The sequence below is a fragment of the Elgaria multicarinata genome, chromosome 6 (genome assembly GCF_023053635.1).
Source record: "Elgaria multicarinata webbii isolate HBS135686 ecotype San Diego chromosome 6, rElgMul1.1.pri, whole genome shotgun sequence".
Lineage (NCBI taxonomy): Eukaryota > Metazoa > Chordata > Lepidosauria > Squamata > Anguidae > Elgaria > Elgaria multicarinata.
The window spans coordinates 23,100,456-23,119,465 of record NC_086176.1 but is presented as its reverse complement, the minus strand read 5'-3'; the positions used below and the strand labels follow the sequence as shown (position 1 = coordinate 23,119,465).

Sequence of the window (19,010 nt, the reverse complement as noted above, 5' to 3'; positions counted from 1 at the left end):
TAGTAAACATTAAAAGTATACAATTTAAAACCACACACACACACACACACACACACACACACACATAAAAACAGTATAAAAACAACAGTATCCATTTAAAAACAACAATTGAGGGGTCCATTAAAAACAAACTTAACGTTGTTAAATGCTGTTAAAATGCTGTTAAAAATGCCTGGGAGAACCAGGAAGTGCAGAATATGCAATGTGCTAGCCATGAGTTGGCGCACCAAACTAGAGCTCAGTGGCAGCAGCCTCCCGAAATTCTCCACCCTATTTGTAGGTGGCAAAATGGGGGGGGGATATTTTGCCCAATATTCTCAGGGCGGGGAGCGATGAATTCGCTAACAGTTCAAAAAAAAGAACATCCTCAGCACGTTCTTTGAGAAATGTTGGCTCTGCTTTATTTATTTATTACATTTATTTATTTATTTATTTAATATACCGCCCCATAGCCGAAGTTCTCTGGGCGGTTTACAAAAGTTAAAAACACTGGACATTAAAAAAGTATACAAAATTTAAAACCATCAAAACATATAAAAACAACAGTAAAAAACAGTATCCATTTTAGACAACAACAGTTCTGGGGTCCATTAAAGAACAAACAAACTTAGCATATGTTGTTAAATGCTGTTAAACGCCTGGGAGGAGAGATAACAATGCCTGGTGCCGAAAAGATAACAATGTTGGCGCCAGGTGAGCCTCATTGGGGAGATCATTCCACAATTGGGGGGCCACCACTGAAAAGACCCTCTCCCTTGTTGCCATCCTCCGAGCTTCCCTCGGAGTAGGCACTCGGAGGAGGACCTTAGATATAGATGCAGTGTATGGGTAGGTTCATGTCGGGAGAGGCGTTCCATCAGGTATTGTGGTCCCAAGCCGTGTAAGGCTTTATTGGTTAAAACCAGCACCTTGAACTGGGCTGGGAAACGTATAGGCAGCCAATGCAAGCAGGCCAGAATCAGTGTTATATGTTCGAACCTTCTGGTTCCAGTTATCAATCTGGCTGCTGCATTTTGCACAAGCTGCAGCTTCTGAACCGTCTTCAAAGGCTGCCCCAGGTATGACAAGCAATGCTTTAGGATTGTACTAGCACTAAACTGCAGCAGCGTAATTCTAGACAACTACCGATCTACATAAGATATAACCCTTTTTAAAAAATCTGATCGTTCCCAACTCAATGATATTGCCGCAAGATGAGCTTCTTACAAACATTTCTCCTTTTAGAGGCTTAAGATTGCTGCTTTAAAACATTTAAATCTCTGTTTTTCCTTGGCCAGCATATCTTTTTAAGAGAAAAAAAATGTGTCTGTGGTGAATTAAACTGACAGAAATTATATTTCTCATCGTAACTGAAGGATTTAGGTCAAACTCCCTCCAAAAAGAAAAAGACAGCTCTTACCACCACAAAAGCTGGGCAGGGGTCGGGGGTGGGTGGGTAGGTAGGGGGGAGGGAGAGAGAAGAGACAAAGCTTATTTTTGGCAATAGCTCTGCTTGCATTTCTGTGTTTCTCTCCTGTCATTCTTTATTACCTAGGATAGTGGCATGGAAGCAGGGTGCCGTAAGTGGTTTGGCGCCCCTGCTGCTTTTATCACACTAGAAGTCACAACCCTGTTTTCAAAATAATCGTTTCCACAAAAAAACCTGTCAGGAAGTCACAGAGAAAGGGCAGGGGGACTTCAAAATGCCCACCGTGAGCTCTTTTTCCCTTTTCGGTGGTGGGCTATGGACTGCCAGCCAGTTTCAGCTCTTACCTCCTGTGGCAGACGTTTAAATTGGGAGTGATTTAACATTCCCAATTTAGCTTCTGCAAGCCTGAGGTGAAAGCTGTAACTCAAGCAGTATTCCCCATGTGTCAGAGGCGCACTAATGCAACTTTCTCCGTAGCCGGCTCTCACATCCTCAGGAAATCTAAACTTTTATTCCTGCTTAATTTTAGCCACTGCTCTGAAGTCAGCATATGTTAGAAACTAAGAAAGGGTCCATCTCTATGAACCACAGGGTCCTTCTGGATGCATAAGTAAAGCCAGGCCCAGTACACTGCAAGGACCCTTTGCAAGAATCCTGTCAGTGTAGAGGAGGTGAGGATTTGGAGAGGGGCAGGTTAGGTTTAGCCCGCGCCACAATTCTGCCCCCTCCCCAACTGCAGCATTTTACTTTGCTTTTCACCTATGGGAATACTAGCTATTTCTTATGCAACTGATTATGTTGGAGGTCATCATTGCTGTCAAGGCCCAACATACCATTGCTACTCCACATACACCTGGTAATTCAAATGTCTTAAAGGGGGTTGGATAAATTCCTGGTGGAGAAGGCTATCCATGGCTACTAGTCCTGATGGCTATGTCCTACCTCCAGTATCCAAGGCAGTAAGCCTATATATATATTGGTTACTGGGGAACATTGGCGGGAAGGTGCTCTTGCACCATGTCCTGCTTGTGGGTTTCCCATGAGAAGCTGGCTGGCCACTGTGTGAACAGAATCGTGGATTAGATGGACTCTTGGCCTGATCCAATACATCCAGTACAGCTCTTCTTATGTACTTATGCTGCAGGTGAGGGGAGGGAGTAATTTACTGTCCCCAACACTCTTGCCACCTGTGGAGCCATTGCAAACGCACTGGCCAGAGGAAGCCATCAACTTACATGGGAACAAGGAAAAGGTATTTTAGTATATCCCACTCGATCACCCTAACACTAGGCCCTTAAAACAGGTTGCAGAATATATTGGCTTTTTAAGACTTGGTTTATTAAGCAGAGAGAGTGAGATTCAAGCCCACACCCACAATCCTGCACTCACATTCCAGTTTTGGTAATTTTGTCATGGTTTGTTTAAACCGCATTCTCCAAATTACAACCGAACCAGAAACTGTGGTTCAATCTTGGCTTGCAAATCCTGATGTATCATAAGAGGTATGTATCATAAATTATGATTTATGCATCATAATTTATAAATTACGATGTATCATAATTTATGAAGCCACAGGCAGAAAGAGACACTTCTCACCACTGCTGCCACCAGAGAATCAAGCAACAGCTGTGGACCAAGGAACACTGTCTAGCCAAATAAGTAAGAAATAGCTGCAAACTTGAAGTCTTCAAGGCAAGTGTGATCCTTTCCAGAGCAGGATAAACACCCATGCCTAGATCAAGGCCACCCACCACCATCACCCCTCTTGCCTGGACTGAGTTTCTCTTAGCCTGCATCCAGCCCATCCAGTTTCTCTTCATTAGCCTGCATCCAGCCCATCATCACTTCCAGGCAACTATTCAGGGACTTCACTGGCTTACTGGTAACTGGAAGCAGAGGAACCATTCAGCTGGATGCGATTGTCATACTTATGACAGCCAAACCTCCAAATGGTTTCTCCCAGCAGATAAATGTAAGTGATTAAAAACTCACGGAGGACAAGACAGAACCCTGTAGCAACGTCAGGGACAAATCCCAAGGGGTGGAGGAATAATTACCACCACCACCCCTCAGCATTAACTTCTGCTATTGCCACTTGAAGACGTAAGATGGTCCACAGGACTCTATCGCCACCATGAACCCCAACGAAAAAAGACGCTCTCCACTTCAACAATGTGAACTCTCCCCTTAGCGGACAGGGAAGGGGCAACGGAGTCTAGGCAGAGGGCCTGCTCACAGCAGGCTATAACTACTTCAATACTGCTTGCAAGAATTCAAGCAACGATGCTTGAAGAGTCATGGTTGAGCATGGTTGAAATGTCTATACACACATGAGACAGTCTTTGTACCTCTCAGAAGTAAACTAGTTGTCCAGTCCCAACTTTAAAAACAAACAAACCAGCTGCATGGGCCACATTTCTAGTGAGAAAAAAATAATCTTTTTCCCATTAAACCATTCACTCCTTAGCAAAACAAGAAAAAAATACTCAAGGTTGATGTTAGCAGTGGTGGTTCCTTGGAAGCTTACCAGGGATTCCTGATAAAGAGAGAAACCTCTGAAAAGCTCATATGCCATTTCTAGAAATGTGAAGGCCTGGAGAGAAACAGGGGGAAATGTGGGGGGAAATAAAAAAAAATCAGAGAGGTTTGATTTTTCTGGGTTTTTCCCATTTCTAACTCCCACCCTCCAAGCCTTCACATGTCTAACCATTACCAATTTTCCCTGTAATGTGCAACTCAAACGGGACACACTCAATTCTAGTTCTGGCCAAAATATTCAGCCATAGTTTTCCATCAAAAAGACTTCTGGGCAGGGGGAGGGGCGGAATATTTCAGAGGGCACAAATTTGGCCATTTTCATGGTAATCAGCGAATGCCACTGGACTGCTGACTGCAGCTCTCCCACGGCTTCATGTGGCAGTAAAGGTGCCTTTTTCAATTAAGTAAAAAGGGGGAAGCAGAAAATTCTCTGCCACCAGCTCTTATGTTAGTAAGCGCCCACTAAAAGTTAACAGAATTTACCCACACCCACCCAAAAAGGCAATGAAAATATCCCACATTTTTGTGGGAGACAAAGGCCCTTTCTACACCTAAGGATTATCCCAGGAAAATGGAGGGATCATCCCATCCCTGCTCCCGGGATCCCCTGTGTGTCATTTGGATGTACAGGGATGATCCCGGGACGATTCCAGGGGAAAAGGCAGGTGTAGAAATGGCCAAAGTGGAGAGGACCATTGAACTCGACACTCCTCAGTTCCTGGAGAGCAACAGTGACACTCTGCCATATGCAAGGAATCTGTGGCAGATGCTTATGGGTTCTTCAGGAGACAAGGTGGTGTGGAAAGTGCCCCCTCAAGGCAGAAAGTTCAAAACACGTGGTTTTATAGCATTCCTTTTTGAGAGTCATGTTTCTGAAGCGCTACTCATAGAGTTCTTTCAATGCAAAGAAAAAAGAACATTCCCAGAACTGTGTCAATTGTTATGTGCTTTTCACTGACTTACTAGGACATCTTCAGCAGTTCATTAGTTTCAGGCTTCCATACACCTCTCACCAACTGTTCAAAGTTGGATATTAGACCGCCACCAGCTCCTATAATTCAATAAAAAATTATTACACGCGTAAATTGGTTCAAAGGGTCTTTATCAGCTCAATCCTTCTTCTAGTTAGGACAGCTGCAAAGCTGTTACATTATTTCCAACAGGAGCAAGGTATGGCCCTCAAGTTATAGACATGAATGCAATGACCTACTTCACAGTTATCGAAATTGGATCCTCAATTTGAGGCGCCTTAGAAAGCATCCTATTCTGAAGCAAGCCTTAGTATTTCCTTAAAAAATAATAATTCAACCAGAATCATCTGAATTTCTATCAAAGCCAAACAGAGAGAAATGGAGGCAGTAGCCCACATCACTTGGCTCTCTGGAGTTCAGAATTCATAATTGTCACATTTAGTAAGACACCAGTAAGTTTCCTAAGGAGATGCTCTTATATGTTCCTTTAGAAAACCAAGCAAGATTTATACAAAAATGTTTTTCTTAAAAGAGGAAAATTAAGGAAAGGGATTTTGTCGATATACAGACAAGGAAAAGCCTTTGTCCAACAGACAAAAACATTTTTCCAGCAGCTATTGCTATGCATAGCTCAGATGAAAGGGACTTCTAAAGTTGAAATAAGACTTGCACATTTGTGTTTGCAGTAAACATGTTTTCTATGTATCAGCATATATAGTCTGATCTCATCCCAGTGCACCATAGCTACTACAACAAAAGCAGTATCTCTTACCTAAAAGTCAAGAAATCGCACCAAGAGACTGAGGCTACAACCCTAGGCATGCTTACCCTTCATCTGAAATCAGTGGGATTTACTTCTGATTAATTAGCAGGGTTGGGCTAATTTACTTGATTTACACTGATTTACTTCTTTTCACGGTCCTGAGGGGCAGCCGGAAATGGGGTGTAGGGGATATTAATAGGTTAGATTTAAATCTGTCTTTTCTCTGAGAATGATCCTGGTTGAAGTACCATTTATTAGGGATTCCCTATTAAAGCAAGGTTTGAAATGTTAAAAAAAAAACAATTTGAAAAAGGGAGGTATTTTACACATTACCTCTGGCCCAGCCAACTACTATCATGATCATCCAGGCATTTTTGTAGTGGCTGTGTGCATGTGCAATTCCGCCTGTTATTTTCCATGTTTTAGTCACTTCCTTCATTCCTGCAACCACCAGTCGTATAGGTAGAAAAGAGAAACAGCGGTAGGCTAGATCATGTGGGCAGTAAAATACAAGATACCTAAAAAATTGAGGGGGGAAAGGTTCAACCTTAGCTACTTCAAGATGTTTAGAAATGAAAGCATGCTGACAAGCTGAAACAAACTCAAAACTTTTTTTAAAAAACGCAGATGTTAACAAATAATGATGTAGGGCAATCAACAGGTTAAATACATATAGGGCCCATTCAGAAGACACTTTAAACCATGGCGGTTAAGCCAAAAAGCCAGCCTGTGTTCAGAAGACACCTTAAACCATGGCTTTAACCATGGTGAATAAGGAGTTTTGCTTTATTTACCATGGTTAAAGCTGTGGTTTAAGGTGTCTTCCGAACACAGTCCGGCTTTCTAGCTTAACCACCGTGGTTAAAGCCATGGTTTAAGGTGACTTCTGAACGGGGCCATAGTCAAACAGGCTTTCAACTAATTGCATTTCATTACATTTACCTATTACAACTGTATTTTATGACGCTTATATTTTTTATGTTTGATGGCGGTACTATTTATTAAATATTGTGATTCTGTATTTATAGGATGAAAGCTGCTCCAAATAAAAGCTGGCCTGTAAATAAATAAATAAATAAATAAATAAATAAAACTGTGCTCCGATGATGGTCCCTTTCCAAAATACTGCAAGGAAGAAATAGTTTCTCTTAAGCATAGGAAGGGAAGGAGATAGAACGAGGGAGAAAGAGAGATAAGCTACAATTTGTTGCTGGAAAAAGAGCCCATCAGTAATATGCTCCCTTTGGAATAGTTTGGGAATCTAGAATGGAGAATCATCATAATCTATATCAATAGTACATTTGGTGGCTGTGTGTCTATCAGTAGAGCAATGATATGGGTCCATCAATAGTCCACTCAGGGAACTCTCTGGGTATTTATTTATTTATATTTATTTATTACATTTATATACCACCCCATAGCCGAAGCTCTCTGGGCAGTTTACAAAAGTTAAAAACAGTGAACATTTAAAACAAATATACAGAAATTCAAAACCATCAAAAGCATAAAAACAGCAATATCCATTTAAAACAACTATTCTGCGGTCAGTTAAAAGAAAACTCAGCATATGTTGTTAACTGCCTGGGAGAAGAGAAAATTTAGCAGAATATTTCTTTGTAAATGAGCAACCAACCAAACCATCAACACCAAAACTGCCCGTTGAGGACTGAATGTTGCAGTGCCCTAAAATACGGAAGTCGAATCTCTTTCAGCCTGAGGGCAGGATTCCGTTTGGAGAAGACCTCAAGAGCTGCATCCCAGCGGTGGGTGAGGCTGAAGGCAAAAGGGATGAGGCCAAAGACATCAAAAATACCAGCATAATTTAGCCTAAAGCTCTTACTGCCAATAACTAGGCCTTAGGGGAGGCATTCTAACCTTTTAGAACTGGGGATGACCAAATCATCAGTGGTCAAAGGAAAGGCCATGGCTTCTGGAGAACCCCTTGGCTTGAGGTTCAGCAGCACTGCCCTACAAGAGCCCTGCAATGTTGAGAGCAGCTGAGCATCACTTGAAGACAGTGACGGGGGACACATATTGGGAATTGGCCTGCTCAGGCTGCCGACAGAGAACATCATAGAATCAAAGGTGGAGAAAGAGTTTGGGGGATGTGCCCTGCGAGGCCCACATCTTCCAATTCTAATTCCCCTTCACTACCGATCTCCTCATATTGCATAGGGAGAGTTAGGTCAAATTATCTGCCTCCCTGCATTGTAACACTTGGGTTTATCAGCTTCCTGGTCATCAAACATCAGCAGTAAGCACTAAAGAGAAATTGTGCGACAGTGCCAGACTGCTGTGCTTCAAGGCCGGGCAGGCAGTAAGCAACTCATCCAGCCCCAATCTCATGCTACTGCAATAAAAGGGCAAAGGGAGAAATGTTTATTTCTCCCCTTGTATAAGCCTATTTCAGTGAAGCCAAAACAGCTTTAAAAAGTACATTTTGAATCCCAGGAGCACTGGATAAGATCCAGGAAAACATTAATAGAATGCATCACCAGCTGTGCACAAAGTCATGTTTCCTTAATCTTTGCTATGCATGCTTTTGAGATGTAGTGACTGTACTATTCCCATATACAGATAAAGAATGGTGCCTAACATAAAATGACTTGACCTAGGCCACTACACGGAGTCTGTGACACAAAATTCTTAAGTGTTCATAAGGGAAATGGGTAAGGAGTGTACTCTGTATTTGTATATCCACAGACACATGGTCACAATATAGTGAGAGGAAAGGATCAGTGCAATGGGCACCCAGCAAATTTACATAAGGGCTGCACTTCTTCTATTTGATGCACAAACTCTCTCAACATTAGAACCCTGGGTCAGGCCATGAAACTGATCAGTGGGAGATTCAGGACAGAGAACAGAAGTACTTCTTCACACAGCACCTACAGTAAACTACGGAATTGACTTACACAAGATGCAGTGATGGCCACTATTTTGGATGGCTTTAAAAGTGGATTGGAAAAATTTATGGAGGATAAAGCTATCAATGGCTACTAGTTCTGTTGGCTATGTGCTATCTCCAATACCAGAGGAAGTATGCCTATGTACACCAGTTGCTGGGGAACATGGGCTGGAGAATGCTCTTGCACTCATGTCTTTCTTGTGGGTCTCCCATGGGCAACTGGTTGGCCACTATATGAACAGAATGCTAGACTAGCTGTACCCTTGGTCTGGTACAGCAGGACTCTTCCTATGTTATGTTTTTAAGAGTGTGACAATGGCAAATTGTGAAAACACACAGAGACTAGGCTGTAGGAGCAGGAGTGAAGGGAAGCAGGGCCATCATCAGCGCTACTGAGACAACAGCAATGCTTGGCTCCTCACCTCCTTGAACTGTTTTCTATTCCAGTTGGCCTTCATAAGAACTTAGTAACTCAGAACTAGTGCCTGGGTTTGCTTTTTTCTTCCTCATTTTTAACCCCTTTTCCTTTTGTTTCATATCTTTTAGACTGTAAGGCTGATGGTCTTATTATTGATCTTTGTAACCACCTGAAGAGTGGAAAAAGTCCTTCAAAAACAAACAAAGGTTCATCTTCGGATGAGGTCCTGTCCAGCTTAATAATACCTCATAGGTTTGACACTACTAAGACAAAATTAATGCTCACACTTTTGTTCACATTGCTATGGCACCATTACACCACAGCCTTAACTTGATGCTATGCTTTTGTATTGCCAATGACACAATTGTGTGACTTCAGTAAGAGAGCCACAAGTAGTTAGCATCAATGCCATGATCAGTTAAAAATGATTTTCATACCACACCCGCCTGCCCACACTGTGAACTTGTAAAATTCCAAGACTCAGGAAAAGTTTGTAAGGATTCTCAGTATAACTGAGTTGCTTTTCTGCATTAAAAGTTTATTTATTTCTGCTTGGAAGGTTTGAGTAAACTCTATAAGGATCTGCATTAAGTAATATGCTGTGGAGAAGAGGGATCAAATTTGATATGAGCAATCTGTTTTTTAAAAAAATATTGTAACTAGAATGATGCTTTTCTTACTAGTTTTTTTTAAATGCTTTTAAAGAAATCTCTATATCTTATTCTCCATGATGTATCAAGATCTGATTTTTTTTAATTAAAGCTCTTCAAGTTTTTATTTATCTATGATTGTAAGCCAGCTTGTGCCATTTTCCTGATAGAAAGGCAGGGTACAAATCACATAAATAAATGAATAAAATAATAATTAAAAAAATAGTAAATACTACCGCAAAGCCACAATATTTACTTATTAGATGTACATTCCTTTCATACAAAGGCTAACAATGTACCTACAAAGCGCATTGCATGAACTTTATAGGTAAACCAGTGGATTCATTATTATGTCTGAGGAAAAACAGTATACAGTATGTGAATCTATTGCATAGCATTAGACAGTTATACAACGACTGACCCTTTGCAGAATGTCTCATGATATTTCCAATAGGGACCAGTAGATGTCACTAGCTGACAACCATTGCAGAATTCTTCAAGGTGATGAAAGTTCCCTTTCAAATTTTATATAATACTTAAGCAGGGCTTTACGTTAAAACCAAGATTACTTTATAGGAAATAACATTAAAGTCTGAAATACTTTTATAACTAATAAACCATTCCTAAGTGAGGCAGATTTTACACAAAAATGGATTGGGGTCACATTCAACACGCGCTGTTGGTGCTTATGAAGTCTTATGAAGATACCTGGCAGATATAAATAGGTCTGACTGCAAAAATAAGCATTTACTATGTCTCATTGGTTCTGGTTTGTTTTCGTGCATTTGATATAATCTCCCCGCCTTTCCTTTATTTTACAAGGACATCTATTTCCCCGCCCACAAATCCACACAACTTCATGCATTAAGGAGCTGCACTTTCCCTGACCAACTCCTTCTGTACCATTTTAAAATCTCTTCACTGGCTGCCAATTAGTTTCCGGGCAAAGTGTAAAGTGTTGGTTATCACCTTTAAAGCCCTACATGGTTTGGGTCCAGGCTCATGGTGTGGGTCCACTCCACACACTCAGGTCCTCTGGGAAGAATCTACTTCAGTCAGCAAAAACTAGATTGACAACTGTTACCCAGAGGACCTTCTCTTCTACTGCTCCCAGACTGTGGAATGGCCTGCCAGAGGAGACTCATCAACTTAACAGTCTATCAGCATTTAAGAAAGCTATCAAGACTGATCTCTTCCGGCAGGCCTATCTAGTATAATTTTAGGATGTTTTTAAAATGATTTTAGGATGTTTTAACAGTGTATATTATGTTTTAATTCAGTTTTATGTATTTTATATTTACTGTTGTTCCCCGCCTCGATCAGAATGGAGTGGCAAGTAAGAAATAAATTTTATATTATTATTATTATTATTATTATTATTATTATTATTATTATTATTTTAGAGGAAGAAGAGGAACTATTTTCAGCAAAGTTAAAAAGCCCACTCTTCAGTATATTAAAGCAGAGGTGGGGAACTTTCAGTCCAAGGGTCGAATTCTGACCTGGGAAAGGTCTAAGGGAGGAGGCTGCATTCTATCTGTGGGTGGGGCCAAAGGCAGAGTGGGTGGGGCCAAAATGCAATTCTTATTTATTTTAAGCTTACTCGGAAATAAGCAGGGCAAGCCTCAGGAGTAAGCAGGACTGAATCACAGGGAAAAGCTCTTATCTCTGATCAGCAGCTTATCTCTGATCCAGACAGGGAAAAGCTCTGATCTCTGATCAGCAGCTTTTCCCTGCTGAGCGCTGAGAAATGGAGCCTTTTTCGGTGCTCAGCAAGGAAGAGATCACTTCCTGATACAACATAAGAGGTTTTCCTGCCGGAAGAGGGAGCCTGGCAAAGACGCTGGTGGGCTGGATGGGAAACCCTGCAGGCCACACCTTCCCCATGCCTGCATTTCAGTCCTTTGATTTTATAACCATAGGTTCTTACAACTGGAAGGAGAAGGAACGCTGGGACACATGGCCCTACGCCTCTTGAGTTACTAACTTTGCAGACAGGGAGCCCAGGAAAGGATGTAAAGGAATCCCAATCCTCAAAGTTTCTAAAGTAAAGTTGTGGGTTGCCATTATTTGTAGACATATTTGTGCCCTGCCTTTTTGCCCCCAAAGGGAACAATGGAATGGGGATCTCTCCACATCTTGTCAGAAGTCCCCCGCCTGAGAGTGAGAAATCTGCCCATTTGGGTGCAGGACCTAGGCATGCTTTCATCGGCCCACGAGTGAGCAGCAAGGGATGGAAGGGGTGGATTAAGGTAGGGTGACCATATGAAAAGGAGGACAGGGCTCCTGTATCTTTAACAGTTGCATTGAAAAGGGAATTTCAGCAGGTATCATTTGTATATATGAGGAACCTGGTGAAATTCCCTCTTCATCACAGCAGTTAAAGCTGCAGGAGCTATACTAGAGTGACCAGATTTAAAAGAGGGCAGGGCTCCTGCAGCTTTAACTGTTGTGATGAAGAGGAAATTTCACCAGGTTCTCCATATATACAAATGACACCTGCTGAAATTCCCTTTTCAATGCAACTGTTAAAGATACAGGAGCCCTGTTCTCCTTTTCATATGGTCACCCTAGTTAAGGTTGTCTCTATTTACACTGGGGACTTGGCTTCCCTACCTTAGTGGGGCACCGATGGGGCTCGTCTATGCCAGACGAAAGAGGAAAAGATCATAGAAGCATAGAATAGCAGAGTTGGAAGGGGCCCACAAGGCCATCGAGTCCAACCCCCTGCTCAATGCAGGAATCCACCCTAAAGCATCCCTGACAGATGGTTGTCCAGCTGCCTCTTGAATGCCTCTAGTGTGGGAGAGCCCACAACTTCCCTAGGTAACTGATGCAGCCGTACATGGTGTAGGGTGGTGTAGCCAAACCAGCCTCTGCTGTTTTGAACAAGAAGTACCATGCTCCTAGTCAAAGTTAGTCCCAAGGAAGGTGCTATTTAGTTGCAAAGAAGCATGTGGTCTCTCATGCCTCCTAAAGGCTGCTATAAGAGTTGCAACAGAAAAGTATTTCAAAAGTTCTAATGGCAGATTTTAAACCAGGGGCTTCAGATTTGATTGTAGAGAAGCAAGGCCTTTAAAGTGCATTTGTTATGGCTTTTTGTTTGTTTGTTTTAAAAATTCATTACAGCAAGTATTTTCAATAAAGGTCATGTGATCTTTTACACACACACAGTGATCTGTGCCTTTTGCTTTATATAGAGAGCCCAAACATACGCAAACAGCTACCTTACACTCTTAGGGAAAGTGTTTTTCACGCTAACACAGATATACCTCTTAATGTAGGAAATCTGTAACGCATGAATCTGCATTCAAGGCTGTCCTTATCATATACTGGGAGGAAACAAGACAAGGGATTTCATTAAATTTTTCCTTGGCCTTAACTTGCCTTCGTAACAGGATTATTTATTTATTTCTTATGGTTGTTTGCAACAACAAGACATCATCTAAATTCCCAAGCAGTATCCGTGCATATATAAAGATAAGTTTGACTGTATCTTGCTCCTGCTTCAAGAAATAGCTTGCAGCTCATATTATAATTTGAGATTCATGTGTTGGAATATAATTATACTATAATAATTACACACGGGGTTGGATTCTTAATTGCTTCTCTGTTTATGTAAGTGGGGGGACTGGTTATGGAGAGACAGATTTCTGCCAATTCCCCAACATACACACTCATCTCCAAGGGACTTGTAACCCACAGGAACAGATATTGGGAGGGCAGGAAAGGATTGCTGGAGAAGCCCCCTCTCACGAACATAAACTGTTCACAGAAGGAAAGTTAGCCCCTAAGCCATGGTTTACCATACATTTTATTTTTCATTTCGTTATTATTCAACTTAAGTAGAATGACTTAAGCTGAAGCCTATTCTCACACCCATGAAACATCAATAAGTTGATCATAGTACCAAATGAACTGAAAAGCTAATGTTCAGGGATGTTTTGCCTTCACTATGTCCCACCAGCCACCCCTCGTACTCAGCAAAGCACAGCAAGATGTGAGCTACAGACAGTGAGAGGTTAATTCAACAGCTCATGTCCCAACCCCTGACAAAGGACTGAGGTTCAAGAGTTCAAGCCTCCATCGAAGCTGTTTGTTAATGAGCATCACTAATTAGTGAGAAGTCCGAAAAGGAACAATATGTACAGATAAAAGGACATCAAATTCTCTTTTGTGCCAATTGCAAACACTAGTAAGTACTTGTTGCTGGGTCTTGCAGCCTGTAGAAAATTCACACAGAGGACGTGCAGCCCTAGTTTACAGCAATCACTAGTTTGTATATGCATTTTCATGCTTCTTCCTGACTTAAATGTTATCACATTTTGGGCAATCACATAATCAGATTATTGGCTTCTATTTACACTCCCAAGAAATGATGTGGTCAGCGTAACCTGGTCTATGCTTACTTGAAGCCAAGCCCCACTGAGTTTTAGTTGGGGTTTACTGACAAGTAAGTATCATAAGAGTGCAGCCCTTGTACAAAGGACATCAATGAGTGCACTCAAAATAAATCTATAGAACAGCAGCTGCTACAGGTGGATTGTTTCTGCCAGCAAGGGAAGCCCCATTTCCTCCAACCTTTCCTTAAAGACAGATGACCTGCCAGCGATTTGAATTCTGATCTGAAATTGCCAATCCTCCTGCCTGAAACATGGGACAGATCTACACCAAGCGGGATATAACTTGTTGAAAGTGTTTCGAAAATGCTATATGGGATGTGTCATGGGCCTCAACTGTTGTCAAAACCATTACAAACTGTTATAAGGCAGTAGTGTCGATCCTTAAAAAAAAGTTTTTGAAATAATGAAAAACTGATGGGGGGAGGCGGTAGAAAAACAGGAGAAATCATGATGTCACAGCTATCAGCCAATTGGGACTGTGCATAGCCAGCTGTGCTGAAAAACCCACAGAATGATAGATTATTTATTTATTCCAATCCAGAACCTGAATTGGAATAAATGTGTGTGTTCATAATGTGGTTAAATGCAGTGACTGACTTTTTTATGCATGTCTACATACACCCAATGTTTAGAACTATAAGCTGCACCCAATGATATCATTGCACTAGGGTAAATGACTAATGCAAGCAGAACCCAAGTTTTGAACTACCTGTAAGGGGGGAATCCAATGAATATTCCGCTAGCAAATCTCAGGTTTACAAATTGGTTTGCTAGCGCTTGTGCGACAGGAAAAGGCAGTGGAGCTCCAGTAGCACAGCAATGTCTTCCGCTAATGGTAACATTCAATTTAAGCTTTTGTATGTTTGTTTTTTTTAGTTTTCTTCCTAGGCATTCAAAGTGCATAAAATTACACGTGCAACATTTCGTTAATTCATTGGTTAGATTAATTAAAAACCTTTTGATCTATTAAAATGTGCCTACACAGCAGCTTGCATTAAAAAGCATATACAGTACTTATAAAACCATGAATATAGCAGGCACTAGATCAGAAAAGGCATTTTACTGTCTCTCTCTCAGACTGAAGAGAGTTTCTTCTATGATGGTGTTTTTGTCTTCCAAATACTGATTTTATTATTTATAAGTATAACCTTTTAAAACTCAAATAATAATACAACTAAGATTCCTTTAATCAGTTAATAGCCCCAAAGTACACTTTAAATCACCAACTCCCACCAACACTAGCCAGCATAAGCAGTGGTGAGAGCTGATGGGAGTTGTAGTCCAACAACACCAGAAGGACATAAGTTGCCCTGCTTTAAATCATGTAACTATATTTCCTAGTCTTTGTTCTTAAAACAACATACTCTATTTTTAAAGTGGCTTACCAGACCGACGAGGCAAGGAGAACACTTGTGGTGTTGGCAAGAAATGCAACTGGAGGTTCTGCTAGCATCAGGGAAGATAAAACGGACCCTCCAAAGCAGTAAAGCATCGCGCTGAACCAGCATGCAACTGGGCTGTGAATCGATACTTCAACGGCTCCTGAAAACAATACAAAACAAAAAGAGCTGTTTATAAGGAGTTATGCTATTAAAACTTCTCACCTTCGTTCTTCTCAGAAAGGGCAGTCAGTTCAACGCAGGGCTCTTTAATTTACTTAGTGGCTCAGTTCAGACAACACGTTTCTCGACAGTGGTTTCAGAACTCCACAGTGGAGTTTTTACACCAAGGTTGAGAAAGTTGTTATAGGGGTTTTAAATGTATGTGTATTTTGCTTGTTTTTGTGTTTTTTAATCTTTGTATATGGTTTTTAAGTGTTTTTATCTTATGTGAACTGCCCAGAGAGCTTTGGCTATGGGGCGGTATATAAATGCAATAAATAATAATAATAATAATAATAATAATAACAACAACAACAACAACAACAAGGCAGTGTAACAGCAAGAAATTTAAAGGATTAAAAAAGAAGTATTGACTGACAACTTCTAGAAAAGTAGCTGTAGTAATAAAAAGCAAGTCCTGTGGCACCTTGACGACTACCAAATATATTGCAGTTTAAGTTTCTGTGGTCCAGAGACCACTCTGTCAGATGCAAGAAGTGGCCCTCAAAGTAGATAGATACATGCTTTATAGTTGCAAAAAGAAAGAAAAAACTTTATAGAGAAAAACCAAACAACGCAGTAAGGTTTTACTTGTTACATTATATGAATGACTGGTCTATAAACGCTTTGGAATGTCTTCCATTTTCCCTGCAAGAAACTGAAATCAATAAAGATGGTGAATCCATGTAGTCAACTTCATTATTATAACATCCTACTTCTGTAAGGACATGATGACCCTTCACAACCTCTTGATCCAGTTTCCAACACCTATGGGCTTTTCACAAACACGGCTGCTTAAATCAGTTTTGGTATTCTTGGGCATGTGAATCAAATGAAAGAGATACACTGAATAGAATCCAGAATGCTTCTAGATGGACAGTTCCTAGGGCCAGCAAAGAAGACACATTGTGCAGCCGTTCTGTTTTTCCCTCCCGATCAAATGTTCTGTGGTAAGATATCCCACCGAATTCATTTAGTATTTCCCGTTAACTGGGCCGAACATTGGGCTCCAAGCCAGGCTTATCAAGAGCCTCTTGCGTATGGTGAGAAAAATCAATCCCAGGAGTCTAGGCAGAAATGATTTTGCATTCCCCACACACACACACACCTTTTTTAAGGCTACAAATGACTTGCATGTGAGGGGATTTTGAAATGGACTAATAAAAAATTCTAGTAGACCTATTTGCAAGATTGTTTCAGGTTTGGTCCCTGTTCAAGATCTGTTCCTCAAACATGATAAAATATCTGTGCAAGCTATGAAAACTATCTCAAAAGAAGATTCTTCAAAAGCTTCAGTTATTACTGGATGTGAAAAAATGAAGGCCGTATTTATAATTTGGATCATTTCGCTGTTTGGCACAAGTTAAACTGAAAAGTGCCATTCAGAGTACTGAAGGTAACCACATCCGCATTATAACATGTGCAGGGCTACATTCAAAGGACAGGTGAGGTACAGCTCTTTCCAAGAAAGAAATCTTACCATTACAAAACTCAATACTAATTTTAAATAAACAAATGTTATTCTTTCTTTCCAAGAGCGTGCAAACAAGCAAGCAAATTTCTAAAAAAACCTGAATGGGCGGGTTCTCACATAACACTAAACATGAATTCTGGGTCATTGTGATGTGTGAACCCTTCCACGCTAACAAATCATAGTCTGTTAGCTACAAACTACTGAGAAAGAAAACCCAGGATTTGTTGTTCGGTTGTGAACTCTGGATTGTTTAAACTATGGTTTAGCATTACATGTGAAACAAGAGCTGTGGGATGTTCATGAGTTTCTTCTACCAGGCAACAGAGGCAGCAGGCAAGAGTGGTTAAAAAAAACCCAACCTCTCTACAAGCCAGTACCACAGTACTGCAAAGGCATTTGGGATATATGGAGTGGATAAAGCGGGAAGGAAACAAACAGCCCCAGGATTGAGAAAACAAAGCACTGCTTTGTTAGATTTTCTGCCAAACGAATCCTGGATAGGGCAAAAAACATGGGCTAAATAAACCATGTGCTTGCGTTATATGTGAACCAGGCCAATAATGTAGTCGAATGCTATGTTAAACAGGGGAAACCAGCACTGACTTCTAGTAATTGGGTTTTAGCCATCCACAAGACATTTGAAGTAGTCATGAAAGATCCTTAGTTCGTTTTGGGTGCAATCCTATGGGATACGTCTTGGGGCATGTCTACACCAGTCCTATATCCTGGGATCATTCCTGTGCATCCAAATGCCACACCAGGGATCCCGGGAGCAGGCAGGGACAATCCCTCCATTTTCCTGAGATAAACTTTAGGTGTAGAAAGGGCCCTGGATACTCACAAGCCTCCAAACTCAGAGGCTTATGGGTATCCTAAGCAGAAGAGGAGCCGCCTCACACCTTCTGCTCCACATTTAAGCTAGACAGGCATTTTCATGTGTTTAGTGGGAGCATCAGGGAGGGGGAGGGAAGGAGACTGGGGTAGGGTTGCCAAATGTCCCGGAAAACCAGGAATGTCACAGTTTCCAAGCATTTCCAAAATGTCCTGGCCGGTCAGTCAAGAATCCCAGATTCCTGGTCCAGCTGGCCGGAGAAATTCCAACCTCCGAAATGGTGCCTTGAGCCTGCTCAGTGGAGTGGCAGTAGCAGCAGAGAAAAAGACGCATATATCTGGCGCCTTTTCCAGAGCACCGCTGCTCCTCCACAGGCTCAGCTCAGTCACTCACCGCGACTCACCTTACTGCACCTGCGTAGAAGAGGAACAACAGCAAGGAAAGGCACACGTGCTCTCCTCAGGCTGCCTGAGGCCCATGCAACGCAATAAAGTTTGGTGAGCTTGGCTGGTTGTGGTCACAGCTTTAGGGTAAGTGCCGGGCAGAGCTACTGGGTTATTTGTGGGGGAAGGGAGTTTTGTGGGGAGTGAGTGGGAGGTGAGGGGGTGAAGGAGAGGAAAGGAGAGAGGGGAGAAATAAAAGAAAAGTCCCCCCCCCCAAAAAAGAAAACATTGTCCTAGTTTTGTGGATTCAGAATATGGCAACCCTAGACTGGGATGGCTAGAGGATTTCTCAGATGGATGCCATCCCAGTCTCCTCCCTTCCCCGGCCCCGGGAACACCTCCTTTTCCCCATTTCCACACTCCATTTGGTGAACGCGGAAGATAGCCAGTGTGGTTCTTTCAGCACTGGGAACAAGGGGGAGAGGGCAGCAGGGAGCACAGTTTCCTGACTCAGAGTTTAGAGCCAAGAAACCAGGCCAGGAAACCGAGCCGTCCTATGTCCGCACCCCCATCCCCAACCAAACGCTATCAAAGGGTCAAAGGATTGCTCCCTGTATTGCTTTTCATTCTTATCAAGGAGAAAGATGAAAATCAAATACAA

General features: G+C 41.7%; 1 protein-coding gene across 3 annotated transcripts in view; it reads right to left on the bottom strand.

The window, feature by feature from the left end:
- The window catches only part of TMEM38B (transmembrane protein 38B), a 32,089-nt gene that overhangs the window by 5,144 nt on the left and 7,935 nt on the right, over window positions 1-19,010 (bottom strand). For 2 of the 3 annotated variants that reach the window (XM_063129151.1, XM_063129152.1), the window contains exons 2-4: window positions 15,445-15,601; window positions 6,014-6,198; window positions 4,910-4,997 (exon numbers count right to left, since the gene is read on the bottom strand). In XM_063129151.1, the coding sequence (XP_062985221.1) occupies window positions 4,910-4,997; window positions 6,014-6,198; window positions 15,445-15,601 (430 nt within the window). The remainder of the gene's footprint in view (window positions 1-4,909; window positions 4,998-6,013; window positions 6,199-15,444; window positions 15,602-19,010) is intronic. The other variant, XM_063129153.1, reaches the window with a different exon arrangement.